The sequence below is a fragment of the Scyliorhinus torazame genome, chromosome 1 (genome assembly GCF_047496885.1).
Source record: "Scyliorhinus torazame isolate Kashiwa2021f chromosome 1, sScyTor2.1, whole genome shotgun sequence".
NCBI lineage: Eukaryota > Metazoa > Chordata > Chondrichthyes > Carcharhiniformes > Scyliorhinidae > Scyliorhinus > Scyliorhinus torazame.
Window position 1 is genome coordinate 120,478,243 of NC_092707.1, and position 13,666 is coordinate 120,491,908.

Here is a 13,666-nt window from a genome sequence, read left to right on the forward strand (position 1 = left end):
AGAGGTGGAGGAAGCCTGCTGACTGCTATGCCCTAGTTGTTGTCTGAGATAACTTTGGTGAGCATCCTTTGGAGACTTGAGGCCTGATGGGACTCAGCCTGCTCAGGGTCTCCTGCTCTGGGCAGATGAACCCTCCTTGGTGTGACCTGCTGGGTCTGATGGTGTCACAGGCAGAGGGGATTTGGAGTGGCAGGACACCCTATGTGGATGCCACCGGGGTATCTGGCTGGTGTTCCTCTTCCCTTTGTGTGCCCAAGGGCCCCTCACTGACTCCTTAAGGAGAAGAGACACCTGGAGGGATGTCAAGGGGTGGGCCCCCTTCTTGCCTAGCCACTGCTGGAACGCCATTGCGAGAGTGATGGAGCGCGGGTCCGAGTGTAAATCAAATAGGAACTATGCGTTCTGCTGGTCTTGGATCTCCCAGGCAGCCACCACCTTTCCCATGGAGACTTCGACCAACTCGCATGCCGGAGCCACAACATCAGACAGAATGTGGATGGACTCCTCCATCCTTAATTGCGGCCTGTTGACAGCCTCTGACAACCCTACATGATGCTCCCCTGCCTGTCTCTTTATCACCAGTTTGTGATCCTGAGCCTAATCTAGAACTAGGACCCACTGAGGTGTGTGCATTTGTGCAGGTGGGAGGATGTAGGTGAACTCAGTGATGGGTCTCCATCAGATGGATGTTCATCATAGAAATCATAGAATCCTTCGGCCCATCTAGTCTGCACCAACCCTCCGAAAGAAAACTCCACCCGTAACACACCTTGATCTCATTTTTGGACACCAAGGGACAATTTATCATGGCCAATTCACCTAACCTGCACATCTTTGGACTGTGGGAGGAAACTGGAGCACTCGGAGGAAACCCATGCAGACACGGGGAGAACGTGCAAACTCCACACAGACAGTCACCCAAGGTCGGAATTGAACCTGGGTCCCAGGCACTGTGAGGCAACAGTGCTAACCACTGCGCCACCATGTCACACCACCATCATCTGAGATGCTCTGGAGGTTGGGCTGAGGTTCTTGCTGGAACTCTTCCTCCCCCATTTCTTGCTAGTGGTTGGAATAGAAATTAGTGATTGACTTAGTCAGGCTCCTACATTATAGATCACTCACAGCCATTTTCCACATGTGGCTGATATATACTGGGTGAACACTCACTGGCCTGGTGGGCTGATCGCTCCTTCCACACAGGAATGATCTCTGTCTTCACCAGCCAGCTCAGCAGCCTGCTCTTCAGGAGATTGAGTGTCCTCAGCTCTGATCTGCTCCCTCCAGAGTTGTCCCTCCCCCTCACACTGATAATGGGCGAGTTTGTCCTGCATAAAGACAGATGGATTGACTGGGAGTACAGTGGATGAAAGAGCATTTCAGAAGTATAGATGCCTGCTCAGTGTGCTGATCCCACCCTCGGAAGGGATGAAGATGTTGTTTGTGCAGGACCATACATGAGATGGGGATCTGAAAGTGCCTGGCAGGAATTCAGTGCTGATATCCAATCTGTTGGTGGTGTGAGACATCCCTGTGTACTCTAACCCTTGGACCGGCGAATGCCCTGTGCGTTTAGAGTGAGGAAAAGGTACAATTACCCCTGGCAGAGAGCATTCAGATCATTCGTGAATGCACTGCAGAGGGGACTTTACTTTGGTGGCCAGAGATGCTGACCTACCTGATGACCCCATCCCAGGCCAACGTGGTCAGGTGGGTGACCGACCTGCTACCATCCTTTGGAAAGAGGGCCATCCACCTTTTCTGGACCACTTGGAGGAGGATTCCCAGAGAGACCTTACTGAACCATGAAGCGGGGCGTTTGGATCGTTTCGGTACCATGGAGTACCTGAACGGCACAACTCACCGGACATGTGGTGACTGAATATTTGTCTGGATGCCATTTAAATAAGGTGCCAAGGCTTTCAATCTCATGAGCTAACAGCAGGGCAGACGAATCCCTGCCCAGCCCACCACAAAATGTATTGGGTTCCGCGCTGATGCATAATTAATGAGCTGAAAACGGAAGATCTGGCCTGAAAATCCATCCAGTTGCAATCACAATGACGTTTCCATCTGTCACCCCGCTAAATCTCCAGAACGGAAAACTCGGCCCCATATTATTGATTTTCATCATATTCCCTCATCCAAAATCATCTTGGATCTCAGCTACCTCCAGCTCAAACAGCAGGCAGGCTAATTGCTCCCAGATCTATGCCAATCTTCTCTGTAAATACTGTGTCCGAGTTATCAAGAGAACAGCCTAGAATATCTTCAAGAAACCACTTGGTCTCCACATGACTTTTCCACAATGGCACTTTGCAATTAGGAACTCATCTGGATAAATGGAATTGCCACCCTCAATGTTCATTCCAAGTCAATAGAAACATTTGTTATTTTGCTGACTTAAACCTCTGGTTCTCCCACCATAAAGGGATTTTCGTCAAAGATTGTTAGTTGCTAAACATTTAAGTTTGTTTGGTACTGATTTTGGTTGGAAAAAGATTTCAATTTAGCAATACCAAATAAATGCATTTCTCCTAAATACTAACCACACTAACTAATATAATCAGGTGTTTCAGGCTGCTATAAGTTCAGTGTTTGTTATATTCTAATAGGTGCTCACAGTTTTAAATGATTTTATCTAGACACTCGACAAAACGATGTTCTCAGTGAAACCTACCAGCAGTCTGAATGAATGCGTCCCATGCAGTAGGCCACACCATCTGGAATAGGAGCAGAATATAACTAAGGATTTCAATCAGTTTTAAAATAGAGCAGCAAAATAAAACATTTTCAACTTACTTGGAAACAATTTGTCTAAGAACTCTACTTCTTCCTCAAAACTCCTGTGAGGGTAATCTTGACTTGTTGGTTTTATAAAGTTTTTGCGGGAGTAAAAAATATCCTGGAATGAATAAGGTGCAAACATGAAGTATTTCTGTTGTGTACTGCTTGAGAGTTGTTTTTCTTCTTCTCTCTAATTGTCTAATCTTTTCACTGTCATTATATTCTCATTTACACTGTTTTGCCATTTCTCACTTCATGCTTTCCTGTGTTCACGAAAGATTGGCGGAGCTTGTTGAATAGTCAAAGCAGACTGAATAATAATCCAGCCTCCTATCACTAGAGTTGCACAATAATTGTCCCTTTCTTTTTACACTGTGTCCTTCCTTGGTGTGGCGAGGAAAACAAACTGAAATATCCCTGGTTATGCCTTACCTCAATGATGTCGAAACCACAGTATTTCTGCGCCAGTTCCAATAGGGGTCCCATTGCCTGTAGTAAGAGGGTGGTACCACACGTCTTCAAAATGTACCGTCGCTTCGATACGAACATACTGCTCTCACTGTCAAGAAACCAGGTGGAATTAGAACAACTTTATTTTACACAGCAATAACTTCACTTTATTTGGTGCCTTTGACATAATGAAATGTTCCAAAGTGCTTCATAAGAATGTCATGAAGCACGTAAGACAATAATACGTGCAGGTGGCCAAAAGCTCAGTCAAAGAGGTAGAATGCCTGTCCCGCCGGCGTAGATTAAACCACCTACCTTACCGGTGGGAGAAGGCGGCGCGGGCAGGCTCTGGGGTCCTGGGGGGGGGGGGGCGCGGGGCGATCTGGCCCTGGGGGGTGTCCCCACGGTGGCCTGGCCCGCGATCGGGGCCCACCGATCCGCGGGCGGGCCTGTGCCGTGGGGGCACTCTTTTCCTTCCGCCTTCGCCACAGTCTCCACCATGGAGGAGGCGGAAGAGACTCCCTCCACAGCGCATGCGCAGGGATGCCGTGAGCAGCCGCTAATGCTCCCGCGCATGCGCCGCCCGGAGATGTCATTTCCGCGCCAGCTGGCGGGGCACCAAAGGCCTTTTCCGCCAGCTGGCGGGGCGGAAATTAGTCCGGTGCGGGCCTAGCCCCTTAAGGTTGGGGCTCGGCACCCCAAGATGCGGAGGATTCCGCACCTTTGGGGCGGCGCGATGCCCGACTGATTTGCGCCGTTTTGGGCACCGGTCGGCGGACATCGCGCCAATACCGGAGAATTTCGCCCCAGGTTCCTTTCGTCCGGATAATTTTTTCTGGTGCTGGGCTGTGGGGAGATGATTGGGAGTGACCCTGTAATTATTTTCCTGGCACACTACCCTCCTTTCCGGCAAGGATGTGTCAGCTTCCAGTCGGGGTCTCTTCAGAACGACAGGTGAAGAGATTACAATCTCACCATTTGGGAAATTGCAAACATAGCCAGTGTCCCACCATATTTATTTCCATGTGTTCGTATTCAAATGTGCTTTGCTGTTATTAACACTTCCAGTAATTACTGAGATTCTTATTTTTGATGGAAATTGGCCAATCAACACGGACTGACTAATCGGAAAAGGATTAAATACTTTGGAAATATGCAGTGGGATAACAATGTATAACTGCCTAACATTTCAACCTAAAATTCCTCTCTGCACCCTTAAACAACAGAAAGAAAAGGGGCAGGATTCTCTGGTCACCGCTTTTGCGATGCTCTGCCCCTTCAAAAGCGGCATACTCGAGGAGTACACCACACGCCATCGGAACGGCCTCAGGACTTCACCTGAGGCCCTCTCCCGATGTTCTGCCCCCGATGGGCCGAGTTCCCGACGGCGTGGATCGCTCATGGTCTTTTTTTCGTCCAGCGCACCAGTCGGGGGGGGGGTCGTTCCACGGGCCTTGGCGGGGCTGGGGCCACTGGTGGGGTGTGGTCTGGGGTGGTGAGGCTGGCTACAGTGGGACATTATTTGGCTGGCTGGGTCTGCGCCCGGCCGGCGCAATGTTGCATGGCACGGCCGCCACAGCCGGAACATGGGAGCCAGGAGCTTGACCGGAGCGACTGCAAGTCCCCCAATGGTCCCAGAATCAGTGCAGCTATTGCGTCGTTTTTCTTTTTTTAAATAAATTTAGAGTACCCAATTCATTTGTTCCAACCAAGGGGCAATTTAGCATGGCTAATCCACCTACCCTGCACATCTTTGGGTTCTGGGGGTGAAACCTAAGCAAACACGGGGAGAATGTGCAAACTCCACACGGACAGTGACCCAGAGCCGGGATCTCACCTGGGACCTCGCCACCGTGCTACACTTGCGCCATTTTTTCTGGCGCAAAACACCACTGTCCCCACGCCAATGTCAGCACTTAATGTGCAAACTGGAGAATCCAGCCCAAGAGCTTTAGACAAATGGGCCATTTCTCCACATTGTTCCTGTGCCTTGTTTTCTCTCCGTTAAACTTGCAGTCATCCTTCCAGTTACTGGAAAAGTTCCCTTCATGGGGAATTCACCTTGTTAGATCCAGCACTGGTCAGCAACAACCCTGCTTTTGCATCCTGCTGCAGCAGATGGCCTTGTGATTTTGTACACACAGCTTGGGGTCTGTCTATGATTAAAAATATAAAATTAACATGCCAAGTGTGAAGTTGTTTTCTGCCTTGGACAGTTGCCCATTAGAGAGTTAAGTTGAGTTGGTCAAAATGCAATGCAATTTTCCAAGGTTATATTTCAATCTATTTTTAATAAAGACTGCAGTTAATGACTGTGCCAACTACCGCAACAAATCTGCTATCCCCGTTTTGATTGTAGTCAAACTGAAACTTATTGGAACTTTTCATATTAATGCTGAAAACCAGGCAGAATCACAGTGTAACGTAAAGTAGGATAATTCTATTTTTCAGAACATACAGCTTTATAGGTGTGCTAAAGAGAAATTGTGCCGTGAATTTTCTGTGTTAGATTTTTAAGTTAATGAGAATAAAAAGCTCGAGTTCCTCAATGATATGTATTCAAATGTCACGGACTGCTAATTTTTCTCTTGGAATGATTTTATCTTCTTCACTCCTTCCCCTTTTGTGGTTTCTTGCACACCATTACCTTGTCCAAGGCCAGCCAGTTGCTCCACTCTCTATCGCAGCCACTAGACACAGAGGTCCCTGTGGTTTGGGGTAAATCACCTTCTTGTTTTAATTTCCTTTCTGTAGGGAATCAGCTGGTGCCTGCCGGCATCCGCGTGGACTGCACAACGGAGATCAAGAGCTCACTGTGTGGGCACATGAGGGTGTGAATCTGTACCCCACTGCTCCTCTGGCACAGCAGAATATCATGGCATTGCCTGTGATTCCTGATATTTTTTGATGGCAGCTGTATCAAAAGTAGACAGCAGTTGATTTAAACCAAGATGTGAATTAACCTTTGAGAAAGGAAAGACAATTGCAGAGAGGGAGGACTGCTTACAGAAGGAAATGTTGAAGAAACTTAAGACTGGTGAATTAATCAGTAATTTCTGTAAAGACATTAATTAATGTGATCAAATTGTGATGCATGGTTTTATAATATAGAAGAGCACAATCCAAGGCCAAAGAATAATTTCATTCAGTCTGACACGTCATTCATTGCCTTTATTAAAAAATATCCTTTCATTGTATTTTACTCTTTGTTTCACTTTAATAAACATGGTCGGTTTGCATGCATACATGTATACATCTATTTAAATATATAATACATGCATATAAACATGGACAGTTCACGTGTATATATGTTACTGAAACACTATGTACAAAGAGCTTCAGTTACAGATTTACTCAACTACCTCATTCCCTACCCTCTGTTTGCTGGTTCTTACATATTTTTATTCAAAGCAGAAAGGACATAATTAAATATTTTTCTCAAGTTGCCAACTCATTGATTTTGGGCCATTGCGAATGTTTTCTGCATTCAGGTGTGTGGTCCTTGATATATTATTTCTATTATTATTATCAGCTATCCCTCGCTAGTGAGCATGGTTGCCATCCATGAGTCTGAAGATGGCTGATGTGGCCAAATTGTGATCTGCAGACTTTATAGCATGTAGAGCATTTGTCGTCATGTGGGACGTCTGGTTAAGTATTATCAGTTCGGGCCATGGTGTATTCTTTTCACCACTTACACTTTTCCTCTTAATTTTGTCGTCATTGAGCATCAAAATTCTGGGATCCTTCCCATAGACTCGACCACTGTCTGGTTCGGTCCAAGGTGATGGTTTCCCAGGAGTTGGTGTCAATATTGCATTTCTTCATCCATGAAGTGCTTAATCTGCGCCTGTCCTGACTGAGCGGGGAGAAGACCACCTGCTTTGGAAGCACTTCCACACATATAATAAATGCAATGCTAATTGTTTACTATTGTTCCCTAGGTCCTCTAGCAGCACCTTTGAATTTTAATTTGTAGTTATATGTTACCATGATCTTGACTTTTGTATTCTGCCCTAGAATTTTCAGGGTCTTACAGATTACAGAATTCTCAATTGAGAAATATTTGCATTGATGTAAAAGTATAACTCTATTGATTAGTCCAGATCTGATCACAGAATGCAGCCTCCCGTACCAGCCTCCCCGAACAGGCGCCGGAATGTGGCGACTAGGGGCTTTTCACAGTAACTTCAGTTGAAGCCTACTTGTGACAATAAGCGATTTTCATTTCATTTTCATTTTCAGTGGTGTGAAATCTAATCCAAAGACTGTCCTACATCATTGGGCTTGACAACACATGAAATATATCTTTAGTGCAGAGAGAGGCTGGATTTTAAAGAAGTACTTGAGTGTTCAGCAGTTGTCTGGGATAATTTATTGAATTAATTAGGGTTTGTTTTTAACGTTTTGAGCAAATTAACTCTCTCACTTGTGAGCCCAAAACATTAAAAATGTATTGGATAGGAGTAGAGCTCTGTGTCAGGCCAGCAGGTCATTATAACTACAGTATAAACATGTGGGATGGAATTGCCTGGCTCTGAGATGGTTGGCATGGAGACAGCGTGGAGGTGGGGGTGGAGGTTGGTCACTGGAAAAATAGTCGGCAGCTATGTCAAACTTTCATGTTGAAGTGTATTGATCTGAAACGTTAACTCTTTCTCGCTCCACAGATGCTGCCAGACCTGTTGAATATTTCCTGCATTTTCTGTTTTAATTAAATTCTCATTGTTCAGAGTTTGACCCTCAGTTAAAATTTAATGGAAACTAGAATTTATGAAAAGTGTATGAACCACCTTATTTTTTATCTTATTAGTGAGAGTAAAATATTTACCCACACTTTGGAAACAAAGCACAAGGAAAATTCATTCAGATTCCAGGCTTACATTTCCATCGTAGGACTTCCAGGTTATTTAAGTAGTCAAGTTGAATTCCCTAAAAGTGCTCAGTAAACCTCTTTTTGTTGGTGTATGATTCAACTTGACGACTTAAATGACTTGGAAGTCCTACGATGCAATGAGTCAGATTTCAAGTCCCACCCCATGACCTGATGGCTAAGGAAGGTGCGTTCATAACATAGAGACATTGAAAATAGGAGCAAGAGGAGGTCATTGGACCATTCGAGCCTGCTGCGCCATTCATTATGATCATGGCTGATCATCCAACTCAATAGCTTAATCCCGCTTTCCCCCCATATCTGTTGATCCCCTGTGTCCTAAGTACTATATCTAACTGCTTCTTGAAAACATACAATGCTTTGGTCTCAACTACTTCATGTGATAACAAATTCTACAGGCCAACCTCTCTCTGGGTGAAGACATTTCTCCTCATCTCTGTCCTAAATGGTCTATCCCGTATCCTCAGACTGTGACCCTTGGCCTGGACACACCCTCCATCGGGAACGTCCTGTCCAGTCCTATTAGAATTTTATATGTTTCTATGAGATTCCCCCCTCGTTATTCCAAACTCCAGCGAATACAATCCTGGTAGCACAGTGGTTAGCACTGTTGCTTCATAGTGCCTGGGTCCCAGGTTCGATTCCGGGCTTTGGTCACTGTCTGTGCAGAGTCTGCACATTATTCCCATGTCTGTATTCTCCCCGAGCGCTCCGGTTTCCTCCCACAAGTCCAGGAAGATGTGCTGTTAGGTAATTTGGATGTTTAGAATTCTCCCTCTGTTTACCTAAACAGGCACCGGAGTGTGGCGACTAGGGGATTTTCACAGTAACTTCATTGCAGTGTTTATGTAAGCCTACGTGTGACAAATATAAAGATTATTATTATTATAATCGATTCACTCTCTCCTCGTATGTCAGTCATGCCATCCCAGGAATCAGTGTGGTAAACATTTGCTGCACTCCCTCTAGAGCATGAACATCCTTCCTCAGATAAGGAGACCAAAACCGCACCCAATATTCCATGAGTGGGCTCACCAAGGCCTGTACAATTGCAGAAAGACATCCCTGTTCCTCTACTCGAATCCTCTCGCTATGAAGGCCAACATACCACATGCCTTTTTTACCGCCTACTGAACCTGCATGCTTACCTTCAGTGACTGATGTATGAGGAGACCCAGGTCTCATTGTACATTCCCCTCTCCTAATTTATGGTCATTCAGATAATAGTCTACCTTCTCGTTTTTGCTACCAAAGTGGATAACCTTGCATTTCTCCAAATTATACTGCATCGGCCATTCATTTGCCCACTCACTCAACTTTTGTCAAAATTACACTGAAGGATCTCTGCTTCCTCCTCACAGCTCACCCTCCTATTTAACTTGGTGTCATCTACAAATTTGATGATATTACATTTTGTTCCCGTATCTAAATCATTAATATATATTGTGAGTAGCTGGGCCCTAGCACCGATCCCCGCGGTACCCCACTAGTCACTGTCTGCCAATTTGAAAAAGACCCGTTAATCCCTACTCTTCGTCTGCCAACCAGTTTTCTATCCATCTTGATACACTACCCCTAATCCCAGGCGCATTAATTTTACACATTAACCTCTCATGTGGGACTTTGTCAAAAGCCTTCTGACAGTCCAAATAAATCACATCCACTGGCTCTCCTTCGTCAACTCTACTAGTTACATCCTCAAAGAATTCCAGTTGATTTGTCAAGCATGATTTTCCCTTCATAAATCCATGCTGACTCTGTCCGATCCTGCCACTATTTTCTAAGTGCTCTGCTATAAAACCTTTGATAATGGATTCTAGAATTTTCCCCACTACCACCGTTAGACTGACTGGTCTACAATTCCCTGTTTTCTCTCTACCTCGCTTTTTAAATAGTGGTGTTACATTAGCCACCCTCCAATCTGCAGGAACTGTTCCAGAGTCTATATAATCCTGGAAGATGACCACCAATGCATTCACTATTTCTCGATCACTTCTTTAAGTACTCTGGGATGTAGATTATCAGCCCTGAGGATTTATCAGCCTTCTTTACCATAGATTACCCCAACACCATCTCTCTACTCATATTGATCTCCTTCAGTTCTTCCCTCTCACTAAATCCTGCATTCCCCAACATTTCTGGTATCTGATTTGTGTCCTCATTAATGAAGACAGAACCAAAGTATGTGTTTAGTTACTCAGCCATTTCTTTGTCCCGTATTATACATTCCCCTGTTTCTGACTGTAAGGGGCGCGGTCAACAGTTTTAGTTCCAAACCACAAATCCTTCCAAATCATGCCAAAAGGAGAGATTCCTGGTCATCTACATGATGGAAGTAACATTGGAGCCTCTACCACCACTATCCATAGCTCCAGACTACAACATGCAGGTAAAACATGCAGGTTGCCACAGCAACTCAGACTCCCTGATTGAACCGTAACCCACCAGGGTCAGGAAGAAAAATCCTGGGCCCTGGTGCTTCTCCTGTTTCCAGACTCCTTAGTCCCCATCACCCCTCCACCTTTAATCTCCCCTTCAATCGTGCATGATATTTTTTCCCCTTTCAAGATTCACCTATTACTTCACCAAACAATCACAGAAATGTCCTAGCAAAATGATAATGCCCATTGTTGACACCTATTTATATTGTCCGATATATATGCAGCATGTGGTTGTTAATATTAAAAGCGACAATGATATAATGCAGTGTTAGTTTGTGTTCAACCTATAGGTGAATACAAGCCAAAGAGTACAAGTTTTACTTTAACAACATTGTGCAATATTGTTAATTTGACAGCGAAATATCCCATTAGTTATTTACTATGCAGATGATAACATTGATTTTGATGACTGCCTCAGCCCTCATTAACATGTTCTGCACATTGCACCATATGGGTAGGGTCACGGTAAATTCATATTTGGGGGAAAGATGCAATAATTGCAACTCAGATAGACTGTACAAAATCTTTTCCATTCCGTAGAAGAAGTAAGACTTTCTCCTGTCTGCTGCATATTATTTAATATATTTATTTCACACAAGGTGTATAATTGGATTCTATTTAAACAGTAATCTCACAGGGTAGAAAGATCGAATGACTAAGGTGCAACAAACTGGAATGATTGAACAACATAAAAAATGGGAGCAGGAGGAGGCCATTTGGCACTTCGAGCCTGCTCCTGTACTTGAATCCTCTCGCTATGAAGGCCAACATACCATTTGCCTTCTTTACCAGCTGCTGCACTTGCATGCTTACCTATAGTGCCAGATGTACAAGGACACCCAGCTCTTGTTGCTCATTTCCTTCTCAGTTTTATGGTCATTCACTGCCTTCCTGTTTTTGCTACTAAATAGATAAATAGAAAATCTCACATTTATAGGTCTTCGTTGTCAGTGAGAAGCATGGGAGTCCTTAGGTGTCGCTGTGCAGCACAGCTTTTAAGAGGCCAGAGGGCAAGACTGAATTATGCACAAATGTATCTGTGATTTCTTGATGAGCAAGTCTGAAGACTCTGCTAATTGCTACTTCTCACTACAATATATTTTCAATATATACTATGCAATACAACTTTATCACAATATTTCAACACCTAAACAATACTCAGAAAAGCACCAAGATAGTGTGGGATAATTGTCAGGAAGCAAAGGTAGTTTTCAGTGCTCTATGTTTGTTATGTTGGATTTGGAAATAAGGTATAAATTTAAATGAGTTTACTTTAGTGTTTCTGTGTAAGAGAGTGTAAAACTCTTAGTTAGATTCATGTTAACAATGGTTTAAGGAGAAACATGCATGGGAGCTTTTGATTTCGCTTCACACTGTGCTTCCATTGTGCTGAGAGAGTTTATGATGTATAAAGTGACCAAGAGTATGGAGAAATAATGAGCTGTTGCTTAGCAACCAGGGACACCTTTAGCATAAGAAGGCTTTTTAACTTTTAGTTTGGCTGAACTCATAGCAGAAGGAACTTATAATTGAGAGAGGGAACAGCTCTCAAGCCCTGCTGGAAGAAAATAAATACAATGGAGTAATGGGCAAATAATCAAGTCCCAGAGAAACTAAAGGACAGTTAGTTCTAGAAACTAGAGGCGGAAGAGACGTTTTCAAGACGATTGAAGTAAAAAAAGGAAAATAGGAACTGGAATTTGAGCAGTTTACTGTTCGCTGAAGTTAAAGGCAGACCTGGAGAGGGCAGATTCGATGAAATTGGCTAGAGCAAAGCCAGACATCTGAAGCAATCATAAGCTTGTTGTGTTTATTCCAGTCTTTGGAGCATTACTATTCAGTTGGGAACTGAGTACCTGAGAGATTATGTGAAAAAAAAAATATTTATGGCTATTTAAGACAAAGGAATACTGAAAGGAGTTGAAAATCCTGGAGGTGGATCCTTGCTGAAAACAGCTGAGGGAAAGAATTGATGAAGATAGCTATAATCTTCAAAATGATAAAGCTGGATTGGTGGAGTGGGAAATAAAGCGGCAGATGGAATTTAACACAGAGAAGTGTGAGGTCATGCATTTAGAGAGGTAAAACAGTTTTAGGGGGTACACATGAATGGGAATATGCTAAGAGGGGTAGATCTTGGTATACAGGTACACAGGTCCCTAATGGCAGCAATTCAAGACAAGATTGTTAAAAAAGCATATGGAATGCTCGCCTTCATTGGCAGAGGTATAGAATATAAAAGTAAGGATATAATGTTAGAATTGCATAAAACACTGGTGAGACCACAACTGGAATATTGTGTGCAGTTCTGGTTGCCACATTACAGGAAGGATGTTATTGCTCCAGAGAGACTGCAGAGGAGGTTTACAAGAATGTTGCCAGGGCTAGAAAAGTGTGGCTGTGAGGAGAGATTGGATTGGTTGGGGTTATTTTCCTTGGACCAAAGAAGACTGATGGGTGACGGGTGACTTAATTGAGGTGTACAGAATTATGAGAGGAAGAGATAGGGTGGACAGGATAAAACTGTTTCCTCTGGTGGAGAATTCTAGAACCAAGGACATGGATTCAAGATAAGTGGCAGAAAGTGTGAAGGGGTCATGAGGAAAAACCTTTTTTTATGCAGAAGTAGTGGGAGTCTGGAATTCGCTGCCCAAGTTGGTGGTGGAGGCAGAGACCCTAAACTGTTTTTAAAAAAGTACCTGGATCTGCACCTTAAGTGCTCTAAGCTACAGGGTGCAGTAGGTGGGATTAGAAAGGTCACCTAGGTGTCCTTAGGCTGGCATGGACAAGATGGGCCAAATGGCCTCCTTCTGTGCTGTAACATTTCTATCATTTTATGATTGCATATTAAAGCATGTCTTTTGAAAGGGGAGTTTGGAAACCCTGTTGTGACAATTATCTGGGGGAATTTGAAGAGAAATCCACAGAACCTTGATTGGATGACATCCACCACTGAGTTTCAGAGTGAAGTGTAGTCAGACTACAGTTAGCCTGTTGGGTTACAAGAACTGTGATTACTAAGAACATTATAATATAAGATATATTTTGTAACCTGTGTTATCCCTAAATTCTGTGCACATATATGAAGATAAGT

General features: G+C 44.0%; 1 protein-coding gene across 4 annotated transcripts in view; it reads right to left on the reverse strand.

Moving 5' to 3' along the window:
* The window catches only part of LOC140411520 (S-adenosylmethionine decarboxylase proenzyme-like), a 166,876-nt gene that overhangs the window by 128,217 nt on the left and 24,993 nt on the right, over positions 1-13,666 (reverse strand). For all 4 annotated transcript variants that reach the window (XR_011940853.1, XM_072500615.1, XM_072500610.1 and 1 more), the window contains exons 3-5: positions 3,220-3,346; positions 2,803-2,905; positions 2,681-2,723 (exon numbers count right to left, since the gene is read on the reverse strand). Coding sequence is in view for 3 of the 4 variants with exons in the window: in XM_072500615.1 (XP_072356716.1) it covers positions 2,681-2,723; positions 2,803-2,905; positions 3,220-3,346 (273 nt within the window). In the remaining variant the exon portion in view is untranslated. The remainder of the gene's footprint in view (positions 1-2,680; positions 2,724-2,802; positions 2,906-3,219; positions 3,347-13,666) is intronic.